This window comes from Carettochelys insculpta, chromosome 30 (genome assembly GCF_033958435.1).
Source record: "Carettochelys insculpta isolate YL-2023 chromosome 30, ASM3395843v1, whole genome shotgun sequence".
Lineage (NCBI taxonomy): Eukaryota > Metazoa > Chordata > Testudines > Carettochelyidae > Carettochelys > Carettochelys insculpta.
In genome coordinates this window covers 5,481,599-5,497,256 of record NC_134166.1, presented here as the reverse complement: position 1 = coordinate 5,497,256, position 15,658 = coordinate 5,481,599, and the positions used below count along the sequence as shown (strand labels likewise).

General features: G+C 51.1%; 2 protein-coding genes across 6 annotated transcripts in view; both read right to left on the bottom strand.

Moving 5' to 3' along the window:
* PIAS3 (protein inhibitor of activated STAT 3) overlaps window positions 1-10,096 on the bottom strand; it is a 42,151-nt gene extending 32,055 nt beyond the window's left edge. Inside the window, exons 1-2 of one of the 5 annotated variants that reach the window (XM_074980466.1) lie at window positions 4,627-4,648; window positions 2,867-2,922 (exon numbers count right to left, since the gene is read on the bottom strand). In XM_074980466.1, coding sequence (XP_074836567.1) covers window positions 2,867-2,881 — 15 coding nt within the window. In that variant the 5' untranslated portion in view covers window positions 2,882-2,922; window positions 4,627-4,648. Of the gene's footprint in view, window positions 1-2,866; window positions 2,923-4,626; window positions 4,930-9,893 lie in introns of those variants that run through there. The other 4 variants (XM_074980468.1, XM_074980465.1, XM_074980470.1 and 1 more) reach the window with 4 other exon arrangements.
* A 3,662-nt stretch (window positions 10,097-13,758) lies between these two features.
* ANKRD35 (ankyrin repeat domain 35) overlaps window positions 13,759-15,658 on the bottom strand; it is a 33,837-nt gene continuing 31,937 nt past the window's right edge. Inside the window, exon 14 of the mRNA XM_074980962.1 lies at window positions 13,759-15,374. The gene's annotated coding sequence lies outside the window, so the exon portion shown is untranslated. The remainder of the gene's footprint in view (window positions 15,375-15,658) is intronic.

Below are 15,658 nucleotides of genomic sequence, written 5' to 3'. Positions count from 1 at the left end.
GTCTCAAGTGCAAAAAAATCCAAGGAATTTAAAAATTGCCTGCAATTTATCCAATCACTTTTCTTGGCTGATTACTCAACAGAAAAATAATTTTTAATATTAACCCTGCTCTCCCCCATATAGACACATTCATTAGCCTATCAAAAAAAAAAAGCAGTCAAGTAGCACTTTAAAGATTAGCAAAATAGTTTATTAGGCGAGCTTTCGTGGGACAGACCCAAAGGTATGTGTGTTACTGAAAAAAAAGTTTTGCACCATTCTTCAAAGAGAAACAGCTGAGCTGGCTTTTATATTCAAATTCGGCACATTAACACGTGGTTTAAACCAGGATGGGAACTTTGAGTCACTATAGGGGCTCCTCTGCATACTTGGCTCAATCTAATTCTTGACCTTCCCCCCCTCACCCCTCCACTCTCTGGTTTGCTCACCTTGATCATCTTTTTCTGATTTGTCCTCCTTGCTTACTGTTTTTGGTTCTCTGTGCCTTAAATATTGAGTCTGTTCTGGTCTGGATATGGTCTGAAGAAGTGGGTCTGTCCCATGAAAGCTCACCTAATAAACTATTTTGCTAGTCATTAAAGTGCTACTTGACTGCTTTTTGTTTTGATAGTGTATAGACTAGCACGGCTTCCTCTCTGTTACTATTCATTAGCCTGTTCATGTATAAGCTGACTCTGGATAGGTAAAAACGGCAAATCTCACATGGCATTTTCGTAAGCCAACCTGTATTTCAGAGGTTTGCAAACTTCAGCTCCCGGCCCATGAGGGTAAGCCACTGGCACGCTGGGACATTTTGTCTACCTGGAGCATCTGCAACTTCCTGTTCCCAGCCAACAAGAGCTGCAGGAAGTAGCAGCCAGCACCATCCCTCGGCCCACGCCACTTCCCACAGCTCTCATTGGCTGAAAATAGTAAATTACAGCTACTGGAAGCTGAGGGACTCCACTCCTGTGAGTGCTCAAGGCAAACAAAACATCCCAGTGAGCTAGTGGCCAAAGTTTTTTTATCCTGATTTCCAATGACAATGTATTAGATATTTAATTCAATGGAGCTTAAAATAGTCAACCTTTGGTCTAGACCCACTGATAAGCTTAGCCCTGCTCTTTGATGCTTCACTGTTTTACCAAAAAAAATTGCCTCATCAATGGATACACATGGTACTGTAACAATCAGTTTTTTTGGGTGCTGAGAAAGTTTTTTCAGAAATAGGAAAACTGCCCAATATATACTGAACTGGAAGATTTTAATACGGAGACTGTAAACTTTGACAGTGTCCCTTTTAAATACCTTTTGACACAAAAAAAAGCTTATGTTATGGGTGTAGATGCATTATAATCCCATCTTGCAAAGACAGCCATCCTTCATGACAGTCTCAGAGATCAGCGAAGTCTGAGTAGTTCATGGAGACTGCACAACACCCACCAACCCTAAGAGCGTCTCCCCTTCCAAGTCTTGAGAACAGAGCCCATTAATCTTCTGGGAAATTAGTAGAGCTTGCTTCATCAGCACCCCATTTATTTTTCACACACATCTGTACTCATAGATGGCTGCATCACCGCTATTGGGGATTCTTAGCTACACCAGAAGCATCTCCAATTACTGTTCACACAATGTAGCATGGCAGCAGAAAGACTCTCATTGCCACAAGTGATCACAGTCAAGAGCTCCCAGAGGACATCCCAGAAGCTTATTTAGCAAATGAGCCACATCACACTTGAATCCATGCTGAACAGCCTGAACTAACAAGCACTGAACAGTGTACAACATTTCTCTTTCCAGAGGAGTCTTGCAGGTCATTTAAATAAAAGCAAAGTGACCAAGCCCACTCCAGACATAGGGAGCAAACATTTCGCTTTCAGTTGGCTCCTCTTTCTTTACAATGAAACACAGATGGTAAAAGTCTCAGCCTAACCTCTAGCTAGGAATCCAGAGAGGGGGGAAGGGGAGATAGGCAAGAGAATTCAGGTGCCAGAAGAGAGCACAGATTTTAATAAACTGAAGAGAGCCATGAATAATGTCTGGGATAGGAAAGTCTGAAGTCTAGGAGACCATAAGAGTATCTCAGAGGTGGGCCAAGCCCCAGAGAATACGAACCCATGTGCTAAACTACATCTATCCTGTAATACAATTTCTCTGCATTGTAGAAGATTCCAGAGAAATTTCACCCTCTCTGTATCTATACTACCTCACCCTCTGTATATGCATTAGTTTGCTCACTATGGTCCCAATCTTGCATGATTATGCACATGCTTAACTTCACACATGAACTGGCCCGTTGATTCCCAGTGGCGCTGCACACACACACAAAGTTACACGTCTATAAATTGAGGCAGGACCAAGACTTATATGAAAACATGCTGCTTCTCCAAGTCCACATGTGGGACTTTTGTCTAACTTATCATGAACTTATTCCTTCCCTTGCCCTCCCCGGGAACGTTGGGGAAAGTCACAAATAAAACTCACTGCTTCTTCACAATAGGAATTGTGCAAAATTTCAGCTCCATCTGACTACAATACTTGGGTCCAGTTTTTCCATGATGCTTTTTAAGATAGGAATCCAGTCCTGCCCATATTGAAATCATAGGGAGTTGTGTTACCAGCAGCAGGATTAGGCCCTACAGGAATACTGGAAAAGGATGGTCACTACTGGAAAGATTACAGAGGAACATGAGCTCCAGAGAATTTTATCCCTGCTGTGGTTGCCAAAAAGGTGCCAGCTCCTAACTTCTCGCTATTCCCAGCCTGCAGGGCGGGGAAGATAGACAGACCCTGAGGCCACGTTAGCCACCTAACAGCTACACTCTAGCCTGTGGGGAAAAAATATTACACACCAAGGAGGACACAAATCAGCTTTGGAATTAGTTACCAGGGGCAACTGCATATTCCACAGTCTGGTGGGCAAAGGTGGTTACACTCTGACTCCTAAAAACAAGAAAGAGAAAAGAAAGTGGAGGGAGATGAAACCCCCTCCAGCTGTGAGCACTGGTGCAGAACTAGTGGTCTACAAATGCAGCCACCTCCAGATCTGTGCCCCCCTCTTCCCACACCTCTGTGGCTCTGCCCAAGAGATGTTCTGGAACCAGGCACACTTCACCCCCATGGCAATTATGCTACTCTCCTGCCCCTCCGTTCTGCATTGCTCTACATCCCCTCCTGACCCAGCAGGTCTCCTTTGTTCCTATTATTCCCTTGGCTCTCAGACACCAAACCCTTCTCTGTGCCCTTTCAGGGCCGAATCCCCCTGCTTCTTAGCTGTTTGCCTCCTACTCACACTTCCCCACCACACCTCTTTTCAGTCTTTCTCCCTCCATGGCCCCACGCCAGAACTGAATCTCCAGTGTGCTCTGCCCGCCCCCGCCCCCCAATACCCAAACCCTGCTGCTTTCTTCAATAGCCACATCCCCGTTTTTCCACATGCAAGCTCCCACGCCCTGTGCACCTTCCCCAAGCTTTCACATCCCCATCATGTTCCTGAGCCTTCTAGCATCTGCACGGACAGCTTATTTTGAAATAAGAAAACCTCGCCTACCTTGAAACAGGGGCTGTGCACACAAGGCACAGAGCCTATCTCGAAATAAGCCACACTTTGTCTACTTCGAAACAGACTCTACAGTGTCTGGATGCCCGATTTCAAAGTTTGTTTGTGTGCAGCAGTGTTATTTCGAAATAAGCTCTTCTGGAACAGCTACATTGGAAATAACGCTGCTGTGTAGAGAGAGCCTCATTCTGCCCCTCTCCCATTTCTTCCTACTCCCAGCCACTTCTCCCACCATGGCTCCCCATCACAACCCCCCCCAGCTTCCCTGCACCCCCAGCCCCTTCTCACCTACCTCTGCTCACCCAACCCCACAGATCCCCCATCTCCACATCTCAGGGTCCCTCCGCAGTGCCCAGTGCCACCAGCCCCTCCCAGCCCGAACTCCCCCACGAAGCTCCCTGCCCCCTCCGCAGCCTCAAACTCCTCTCACCCTCCTCCTACTCCCCCAACTCAGCCAGTGCCCACAGCCCCGCTCCCCATCTTCCCGCATCGCCCTTACAGCCAGTCCGCCCCCACCTTCCCCCCCAGCCCGCTCCCCATCTCTGGGTGCCCCATCTCCCCAAGCCCAATGCTGCCAGCCCCCCCATGCACCCCCGCTACCCCGCAGCCCCCTCCCCTTCTCCCCAAACCCGTGCCCGGCACCCCCAATGCAGCCAGCCCCCCATTTACCCCACAGCCGCAGCGCCCGCTGCTGCCCCCCACTCCCATCCCTGTGCCCCAACCCCCCATCTGCCAGCCCCCCCATTTCCCCAACCCCACAGCCTGCGTCCACCTGCGACCTCAGAGACCCCCCACCCCCCAACGCCGCCAGCTCTCCCAGCCCTTCCCTCTGCAGCCAAGACCCCCCCAACCCCGTTACCAGCCCCACAGCCCCTAACTCCGCCGCCTCTGCCCCCGCCCCCGCCCCCACAGCCGCCTTCCCACCCCGAACCCCGCCACGCTGCCAGCCCCCCACCCCGCCCCGCCCCCCACAGCCCCAGCGGCCCGGCCCCGCCCCGCCCCGCCCCCAGACCCCCACGGCGACCCCCCCCCTGCCCCACCGCCCCACTCCACTCCCCCCGCCCGGGGGTGGGGGGGGGGTCTGTTACCTTCAGCTCGGCCGCCTCCGCCATCTTGAGACATCGTAGCCGAGCCGAGCGGGGCGAGCGGCCAAGGGAGCGGGGACAACTCCGCAGCCGGCCCAGAGCCGCAGCGCCGCCCAGGGAGCGGCGCGAAACTCCACCCCCGGCTCTCAGCCGCACGACCCCCGCCCCCGGGAGCTCGCCCCCGGCCGGCAGGGCGGGCACGCGCAGCGCCCCACCGGCCCCATCGCCGGGCTCCGGCCGCGACGTCCGCGCGCAGCTCGCCGGCACCTCGCAGAGGAACACGCGTATTACGCCATGAGTCGGGGAGGGGGGCGGTAAAACCCACCTCTTCGGACGAGAAGATAAGGGAGAGGGCGGTGGCCACAGGGCAGCTTGCAAATTAAATTAAATTAAATTAAATTAAATAGTGGAGATGCGCCTCCCAGAGCTGGGAGGGACCTGGGGAGGTCATCTAGTCCAGTCCCCTGCCCTCTTGGCCGGGCCAAGCACCATCCCTGACGTCTATGTACCTCAACCCCTAAGTGGCTGCCCTGAGGATTGAACTCGCAACTCTGGGCTTAGCAGGCCGGTGCGCAAACTGCTGAGTGATGGAGCAAGCCCGCTGCCCTTCTCGGGGTAGGCTGGGCTCCCCGGGGAGAGGGACTCATTCAGGGGTCCATCAGGGCTCTCTCCTTGACCCTGGTACTCCTCACGCTCTCTGCCATGTATTTGTAGAACTGAATTAGCCACGGGGAGAAGTAAAGAAACAGACTGACAGGGCCGGGGAATAGCCAGAAGACAGTTACTTCTAGACAGGCCCCAGAGGGTAAACAACAGAACGCCACTTGTCATCAGCTACAGCCCTCCACTTAAACCCCTCCCGCACAACATTGACACTCTACAGCCTATACTGGAACGCGAGGCTTCGCTCTCACAGGCCACAGGTCTGTCCTCTCTTACAGACAGCCACCCACCCTCAAGAAAATACTCACAGCCAGCCCCCCTCACCACACCACAGAGACACTAATCCTCACACCTAAACTGGCAACACACCCTATTGCCAGCTCTCTCCACATATCTATATTAATAGGTATCTATATTATAATAATAATATATCTATAATAATAATAAATTTATATTTTACTCCATTAACCAAGGATTAACAGAAACTGGGAGTGGCACACATCTTACAAAGGCAGCTTCTCTGCCCTGGGTGTTAAGATCTCCCCATTAGACTCTGACAAAGGCTCATAACCCCCTGTCTGATCTGACTTGTTTTTATCTCTTTTGATACCTACTGTTGATAATGGGCCATTTCCACCTTGCTAAATAGACCTTGTCAGCTCTGGCCTTCCCTTTTTCTGGGACCCCATTCTTCACATACCCCTTTGAAACCACCCCCCCCCACACTCATGCATCTGATGAAGCGGGTCTTTGCCCACGAAAGCTTATGCTCCAAAATATCTGTTCGTCTATAAGGTGCCACAAGATTTCTTCTTGTTCTCAAAGCTACAGACTAACACGGTTACCTCTCCAATAGCTATATTAATGACACCATCACTGGACATAACCACAATCAGCCACATCATCAGGGGCTCACACATCTGCACATCCACTAATGTGATAGCTGCCATCATGTGCCAGCAATGCCCCTCTGCCATGTACACTGGACAAACTGGACAGCCCCTATGCCAAAAGATGAATGGACACAAATCAGACATCAGGAATTAGAATACAGTAGTCCCTATCTAGAATTTCAGGTAAGTCGGGGAGGCTTGGGCAGTGGGTTCGGGCCGAGAGGTTAAGCCTGGGGTGAGTTAGGCATGCCGGGGGGTGGGCGGGTGGAGTTGAGCCAGGACATACGGGTTGGAGCTGAGCTGGCAGGGGTGGTGGGCAGGGGGCTGGAGCCCCAGCCCCATGCAGGGCTGTAGTGCGCTGGAGGCTGGGAGCCCCCAGCACGGGGCTGATCCTGGGAGATGCAAGGGGGTTTTAGCCCCACTAGCTGCCTGCAGCCTTGGGCAGCTAGGGGGACTAAAACCCTTCTCCCTACCTTCCCAGAGCAGGGCTGCTGTCAGTTTGACAGCAGCATTGCTCTGGGAAGGAAGTTTTAGCCTGCCTGGCTGCCCACAGCAGCAGGCAGCTAGGAAAGCTGAAAGCCTTCCCTGTACCTTCCCAGCTGCAGGAAGTTAGACAGGCTGACAGCCACACTTCGGGTTAAAGCAAGTTACACGTACTAAAGTGAGGGATTACTGTACACAAAAACCTGTGGGTGAGCACTTTGATCTCGCAGGACACACTATAATGGACCCAAGGGTAAGTGTTTTATTACAAAGAGATTTTAACACCAGATTACATGTGGACATATCTGAATTGGAATTCATTTGCAGGTTTGACACCTTTAACTGGGGACTCAACAGAGAGCTCAGTTAGCTTATGCAGTACAAGGACAATTTCCCCACCTTTGATATTCGCAGAATAGCACCCATCCCACTTAGCTTTATTTACTCGTTCCACAGGTCCTATTAATGATAGGTGACTCTTCCCCACAGCCTGGCTTTTTTTCCCTTCCTCTTGCCATTTATATGCCGTGTTATTATCATTTTTGCTCCCAATCTGATGACATGGGTCTTACCCACGAAAGCTCATTGCCTAATTAATACAATTGTTAGTCTTTCAGGTGATGCAGGACTGCTTGTTTTATGTGAAGCTACAGGCTAACATGGTGACCTCTCTGAGCTTGTGGCACGTGAGCAATCCTTCTGCTTCACTGGGACTTTTCATGCACTTAAAGTTAAGCATGTGAATCAGCAAGGATCAGACCACTAATTATGAGATTTGTTTGTATTTTACTACTAGCATCACCAACCATTGGTGTTAGTCTTATGTTCACAGCATACACACAGAGCAATTGGGTAAAAATCTTATTACTCTTGTGGAAAGGCTGCCGCATAACACCCACTTTATTGCAGAGGGTGTGTCTACACAGCGGCCTCATTTTGAAATAAGCTACTTGAGAAAAGCTGTTCCAGAATAGTTTATTTTGAAATAATGCTACTACACACAAAAATGCATTTTAAAATAGCACTTAGCTATTTCAAAAAAAAACATGTCTACACACACAGATCTTATTTCAGAATAAAACCATTGGACACACTATGGCTTATTTCACAATAGGCTCTATTGCCTGTCTTAACAGCACCTATTTTGAAATAGCTATTTCCAAATAGGCATTATTCCTTGCAGAAGGAGGTTTACGAATTTCAGAATAAGCCAACCACTATTTCAAAAGAGCACTTGTGTTGTGCAGACCCTGGGATAGTTATTTGGAAATAACTCTGCTGTGTAGAATTCAGAATGGTGACACAAACAAAGCTAAAACCAGGGAGAGACAAAACAGGCTGCTCCCTAGAAGAGTGAGGCTATGTCTATACAGTTCAAGCATGACACTGTCGCATTTCGGTGTAGACACTTACTACAGCAATAGAAGCAGTTCCCCTGATGCTGTAGTTGCTCCACCTCCCCATGAGGTAGTAGCTAGGTTGACAGAAGGATTCTTCCATTGATCTGATGCTGTCCATATGGAGACTTAGGTCAGCTTCAGGGGTGTGGATTTTTCACACCTCTGAGCCATGCACCTTGGCTGATCTAGAAGCTACTGACTTCCACTTCTAGAGTCAGATCACATGCTTCCCTACCGAGTGCTGTAGCCTGCAAGCAGGACTAGAAAAACCCCATTAAATTTAAAGGGACAGCCTATAATTTAACAGCTTTCGATACACCCCAATCAGCAATATTTATGTTCGCATTATATTATATTAATAGCCCTTTAGTCTCATTGGCATTACTCTTTTGTAGCATCATTTAGTATTTCATATTCCTTCTTAGCAATAACTCATCTTAATATTAAGTGAGGTCATGTCAGTTACTTGATATTATTTAATAATAGCATTATAAATCACTAGTATTAATTAAAAGTCACTTGCACTGTAGCAGTATTGCTTCCTGTCCCTAGCAAAAAGAGTGGTAGCTGCACTAAAACCAGCATGACAGTGTAATACAAGTGGCCCCACTAACTTCGAGACCACATTGGGCTGGGCACTGAACATACAGCTGTGCCACAAAAAGTTCTGTTTACACAAAGAGTTTGAGGGGAAACTGAGGCACAAAGCAGGGGCATGACTCATCCAAACTCACCAGGAAAGTCACAGCCAGAGCTGGAAACAGACCCCAAGAGTCCCGTCCATTACTGTGCCCACTAGACAACCCTGCCCTTCCATGAACAGTACTGTACAGTAGAACCCCAAGATAGGCGCACTCAAGTTGCATGAATCTCGGGTTGACATGACCGAGTGGTGGGGAACTGGCACCTGGGTCCGGGCTGCCCACCACTCAGAAGCTCCAGGAAACTGACCAGCATGTGCTAGTGGCTTTCCCAGCTCCTCTGAGTGGGGGGAAGCTGGGAGCCTGGCCTCCCAGCACTGATCAGTTTCCTTGCTCCTGTGAGTGGCAGGGAGATGGAGCCTGGCTCCCAGCTCTGCACCACCCACAGGAGACAGGAAATCGCCCAGCACCGCTGTGATGGTCAGCTTCCTGGCTCCCCCGAGTAACGCGACATTTGACTTACGCGGGGTTGCGCAAGAACGCAACCTCCACGCAAGTTGTGGGTCTGCTATATTGTACCGTACTGTATTGTTGGCATAGACACATGCGGCTTCTGCAGAGCCCCACTTCTTTTAAAGGGCCCGACTCCACCTCGCTCAATCCCACACCTCCAGGGTGCCCGGGCTATGGGGCGGGGCAAAGTAGCCCCTCCCCACACCAATCAAGTAGAGTATGCAGGTGGAGAGAGAGAGCAAAGGGGATTCACTGGAGAGGACTTGGAGGCCTGGGTTTTGCAGAATGCAGGGAGCACAGTTTGGGAGATGGGGGTGAATCTAAAGGACGGGGGTAATGGGGGGAGGGACAGAGTGCAAGGAGGGGTGGGGTGGGTTGGGCCGGGCCCTGGGGGGGGGGTAAATTTGAATGAAGGGGTGGTTTGGCGGGGCAGGAGTGTTAATCAGGGGAAGGGTGGCTGGGGGGGCAGCAGGGAGTTCATGGGGCAGAGCTGGGCCCGGGGTGGGTGGGGAGGACACAGCAAGGAAGCTTGTGTGAGTACAATGGGATCTAGAGGCTGGAAGCCACAAAGTTTAACTTGTTCCAGGAAACCCCAGCTGGGCTCCTGGCAAGTGGGCAGAGGAAGAGGAAGAGGAAGAGGAAGGGGACACCCCCCTCCCCCAGGTCTCCTTACTTACCAAGCTCCCTGTGGATGAGCAAGGCCTTCCTTTGGGCCAGGTCAGGGCGAGTGAGCCCAGGCCCAGCTGGCAGCAGGCTCCGTACTGTGCAGTTCCTATTGCTTGTTTTGGTTTTGGGGTGGGGAGCAGATTTGGTCAAAGGGAAGCGGGGGCGCCGGGGCAGAAAAGGGAGTGAGACAGGGAAAGCCGACAACTAACCCTTTCCTCCCAGACTCTGGCCTGCCTCTTTCTTTAGCTGCAAACTCCAGGAACTCAGGGTAAAACAGATGATTAAATAAATAACCAGCCCTCCCTTGCTGCCCCCTGGAGCTCAGCTCCTGAAAAGCAGCTGCAAGAACAGCCGCTAGCCTTTCACCCTCACTCAGCCCTATGCAAACAACTGCAGCAAGGTCCAGGGCAGTGGGGAATCGGGCCCTGTCTCTGCCATGCTTCATGTCAGGGAGGGGTGAACCCCAGGATGCTCAGCCCGTGGGGTTCACCTGGGCAAATTCAGTTCCCCACAGTCCCTCAGGGGTGTTGAAACAATGTGTAAAGTTGGGGTGCTGAGACCCACTGAACCAAACTGTGAACCCTGGGTTTGATGGAAATCATTTTGGGGGTGCAGCAGCACCCTAAATTCCAGCACCCATGCCCAGCCCTGGACTGTCCCTTCACCCCAACCTTTCTCCATACCCCCACTGTGAACAGACATTGCCACCACCCCAGCCTCACCCTGGCAGGATGACCTTGTTTTTCAAGCCTTTCCTGGAATCCCAGATTCTAAAGCCAGACCAGCCCATTTGCCCATCTGGTCCTACACTGCCCGACAATGCTCCCCCTAAGCTTATCCATCCACATGTGGAATAAATTTTTATGTGCACCATGGCACATGTGAATCTGCACCACTGTTAGAAACAAAAAAAAACCCCTAGCTGTGGGCATACCCTAATACTGTGCCCCATGTCACAACCCTCCTTCACCCAGACTCCCTCTCAAACCTCCCAGTGTCTCCTGCACCTCAGTCCCCTACCCCAAACTCCCTTCCACACTCAACCTCTCTCCCAAACCCTGCATCCTCTCTATAAAAAAGTCTCAGCAAGGTAGCCATGTTAGTCTGTATCTTCAAGAACAACAAGAAGTCCTGTGGCACCTTATAGACTAACAGGTATTTTGGAGCATAAGGGTTCGTGGGCAAGCTCTCATGCATCTGATGAAGCGGGTCTTTGTCCGCAAAAGTTTATGCTCCAAAATATCTGTTAGTCTATAAGGTGCCACAGGACTTCTTGTTGTTCTCTATAAAAAAGTGCAGTCCTTGACCACTTACCAAAATCTTGGAGTGTCCCACATTAAAAATTATTACCCACCCCTGGATTAGAGGGAACATTGTCTATGACCCCATGGATGGAATTTATACATATATGCAGTTGATTGTGCTCAGGTAGGAAGGACAGTCTGGAGGATGTGGCACAGAAAGATTTGGGAGACCTGAGCTGAGTTCCTGGCTTCGCCACAGACTCCTTGTGTAACCCTGGGTAAATTGCTTAATCTACTCAGTGCCCCTTCCTATAATAAAAATGGGGGTAAAGATTCCCCATAGCAGTGGCATGAGGATAAAAAGACACCAGTAATCAGCTGAGGAAAGCCAGCTCAGCTCCTGGACAGGAAAAACAGCAGCTTGTTGCCTCTCTTCTGATACAGGAGTAGATCCAGCACTGAGCATTAAAGCCAGGTCTTGCACTAGAGGAAGATGAGCAGCAGCAGGCTGGACGGCTTAGGCAAGGCCATGGGGCATGCTTAATGCCTGAAAGCTATTGCACGTCATCTTCCTCTCTCTGGGCATTTCCTGCTGATGTGGTAGTTTCAGGAGGTGAAAGCAGAGAAAGGAGGGGGCTGAGAGAAGCAGTGTTCCCCGTAAGCCGCAAGCTTGTGCAGCTGCTCAGGAGAGATTCAAATGCTGCCCAGCTGATTAGCAGAGCGCCCACAGCTAGGTTTTATTTCTGCTAATGGTCCACACGCCTCAGTGCACAAAGAAAATTTATCCCCTCGCCCTCCCAGGATGGAAAAGAGGGACCGCTGCAGGAACGCCCTTGCAATGCAAAAGTCAGGCAGTCAACAGACTGGGAGCTGATCTAATAGCTCTGACCATGTCAGCCAGCTGCCTGCATTCCCCTTTCTGATTTAAGATGCCAGCCAAACGTGGTGATGGAAATGACCGCACAAGAGCTGGGGAGACAATGAACAGTCCAGGAATATGCTGGGGGCCTTCTCGCAGCAATTCCAATCACAATTCCTCACAGGACTGGTCGACACGAGACACGGCCCTGGCGTAATTGAAATCGATCTGATCACAGCAGTGCAACAGAGAGGCAATGCGGGTCCTTGTCAAGCCAGGGAAAGAGACAGGGAGAGGGGGGACACTGCTGCCCTCCCAAGCCAAGGAGGGGAGGCCGATCTGGGGGAGCAGTGCAGCTCCTGGAAGTCAGGGAGGGGAGGGGTATTTGTGGGGAGTGCTGGCACTGGAATGTTTTTGATGGTGAGGGTGCTAAGGCCAGCCCTTTTACCCCTGTCCCCTCCCTCCCTCCCAGAGCTGGGCCTGTGAGCAGGGCTGCATCTCCAGGAGTGGGGGGCCCGAATGGGGTAAGGAGACCAAGGCTGGGGCTGCAGCAGGGGTTGGGTGCCAGCCTGGGATCGGAACCCCAGGGCTGGGGGATGGCAGCCGGAACCCTCCTTAAAACATGGCGCGCCCCGACATCCCTAGTTCCCACACCTATGGTGCGGAGTCTGGATGGACATGGGGCGTCCCAAGCCAGGCCGAGGAGGGGGGCTGCCCCTCTGCTGTCTGCACTGATCTGTTTGCTCTCTCCACGCCCCGGATCCTTCCTCATCTCCCCAACACCTGCCAGGGAAATTCAGTGGCACAGGGGAAATGACTAAACGAACAGCCACAGGAGAAAAATAAGACTTCCCACAGTTCCAATGTAATGGGTTTCCAAGTGACAAAGGCAAGGACACTGGGCCGCTTCAGTGGAGTTAGTGGGGTTTGTGCCAGGTGAGGCTCTCGCGCTACAGATCATTTGTTATTTCTATTATAGCAGCAGTGAGGGGCCCCAGCTGGGCACTCTCTGAACACACATGCAAGAGACAATCCCAGCCAGAAGAAATTCCAGTCCAACTCCAGAGAAGCACAGAGCGCCAGCAGGACCTGCCCGAGGCCACGCAGCAGGGTCAGGACTAGAACCCAGGGACTGAGTCACCCAGATGAGTCCTCCACCCCAGGGGTGCCCAGTCACGGACAAAGAGCCACAATAGGGTGTGAAGAGCCGCTTATTGGGTGCTTATTTTTATCTATCTATATAGATATAATATAGACCCATAGATAGATAAAAATAGATGTATAATGAGTGGCTCAGTGCCCTCCCCCTCCTCCAGAACTAGGCACCCCCAGCCCTCCTGACTCCTGCTCTAACTCAGCATCCTCCCCCAGAGCCAGGCACCCCAGCCACCTACCCCAATGCGATGCCAGTGGCTTACCAGAGCCAGACCCATGGCTGCTGCTGTCACCCACTTCTCCGGCTGAGCACCGGAGTGTACGCACGGCACAGCGCATGGCACCCCCAGCGCACAGGTCTGAGGGGGAGCTGCATTTAAATGGAGCCCCACGTGGCTTGAGAGCCGCAGGTTGGCCACCGCGGGTCTTCCCACTAGATCAGTGTTTCTTAAACTTTTTAAGACCACAGAACACCAAACTAATATTTTTAAGCAGCACACCCATGAAAATCATCTTTAAAATTCTTGTCAGACCCTCCCCCCGCCCCCCGAGAATGAAATCAAACAATATACACAGCAAAAACAGAATGAAGCCGTTTAATCAGGTGTCCTAGCAATGACAGGTAATGTTGTATCTGGTTTTAAAAACAGAAGAAAAGCCCATCGGTGTATTTTTCCAAACACTTGCCGCAGGCCTGCAAAGGGCTCACAGAGCTCCACCGTTCCAGGGAACACAGTTTCAGAAACACTGCTCTAGGCTACCCAGTGCCAGTGTCTCTGTCATATGTAATTTTCAAGGCAGGGCCAATGTTCTAGGCCCACCAGAGGCTCACAGCTCTGTGCAAACCCCTTCTGTGTGATGATCTCACCGGTTTCATTCACCCCAGTGCTCTGCTCCACCCAGATAGCCAAACAGGTCTGTGACTGCACCGAAGGCTGTTTCCAGCACAAACATCTGGAAGGGGTCCTTTTCTTTCCACAGCCTGACAGCCTCAGGGCCGAGGCGAGAGGAAAGCTAATCAGCCAGGGCCGCTGATGGAAGGCAGGCGCGCCCAGGAGCCGTCTGCCTTTGAGAGACCTGATCCAATGCTTTGGAAATCCAATGGCTTTTGGTCACCAACTTCAGTGGGAGCCAGATGAGACTGTCTGGCCCCAGCAGGAAGTAAAGAACTAGGATGGAAGTTGCAGCACCTGGCACCCAGCTGGAGAGTTCAGTGCAGTGGCAATGCTATCTGCCAGCCAGCACAGCCTGATTCAGTCCTGTGGTGAGACAGGCTGAAAGGCAACCCCACCCCCTGTCCATCTGCTGCTCCCATTGATATGCTCCACACCCCATGCATGGGAACAGCTGCTTGGTGGAATGGCAAGGGAGTGAAAGGAGCCCTGGTTGATTTAGGAATGAAGTTCATTTTGTTTGTACATCCCCTAGCACTTTAAGTCCTGGTCTGTGACTGGAGCTTCCTGGCGGTACAGCAGTACAAACACTTGGTAATATTTAGCTGGCTCATCACCCCGAACTTACAATGAGGGCAGGCTGACAGCGAATATATGCTGCATGCTGCCCCTGTTGCTGTCAGCTAGCTGGGCCATTAGAGAGATTCCCTCTGTGAGCAGGCAAGGGAGCTGTCCCTTATCTCACGTTTGAGAGGCATCTGTCTGTGGAGCAAAACAGCCCAGGATTCTAGTCTTGTATCCAAGTGTGAGAGACTGATCTACACTTGTGTCTAATCATCTGGTTTCCTATAACAAGCTACTCTTGCATTGCACCTAGTGTTCCCTGGAAGCTGAGCTCTTGCACAGCCGCTCAGGTGAGATTCAGGTGCCACCCAGCTGATTAGCAGAGTGCCAGCAGCCTGTGTTTCTATTGATGGTGCACATCCACACATGCTGTGGTGCATAACAAAATTTATTCTACACACGGAGGGAAAAATAACAGGGAATGCTGCCTGGACCCCATCTTTCAAGGGAAAACTATTTCAGTTCTCTGGGGCTATTTGAAATAATGACTCAGAGTTTCAGACAGACACATGTGGAGGTGGGAGGGTCACAAAGACCAGAGCAATTCCAGAGGTGATCATCTTGCATTGCCATCCTTGGTGGATGGGTCTTTGGCTCAAGGGGCAGAGTCGTGGTCCCAGTGATGTGCTCTCCTTGCTGCCGGAAAGTGGTGGACTCGGCTCTCTTGTTTTCTCTTCGTGTTACCTGGGGGTGGTTTGTAAATGGAGGGAAGCTGGCCTGAAAAAAATGTTGCAATAAATGGACATTTACACTTAATGACTCACCTGCATTCTGCCTGGATCCCGGTCATTTACTGCCAGAACCACATGGAGCTGTCTCCAGGTTGGGAGAAACTAAAGCCCTATTTATGCCAGAAAAGGTGTGAGGAATTACATGAAATCTATGAACCAAGGCAAACCCCTAGCATGCCCCCCCCCCGCCCCATACACCAGTTTAACCACAGGTATCAAAGGGCACGTCCACACAGCAGCCGTATTTCAACATAAGGCTGCTACACACAA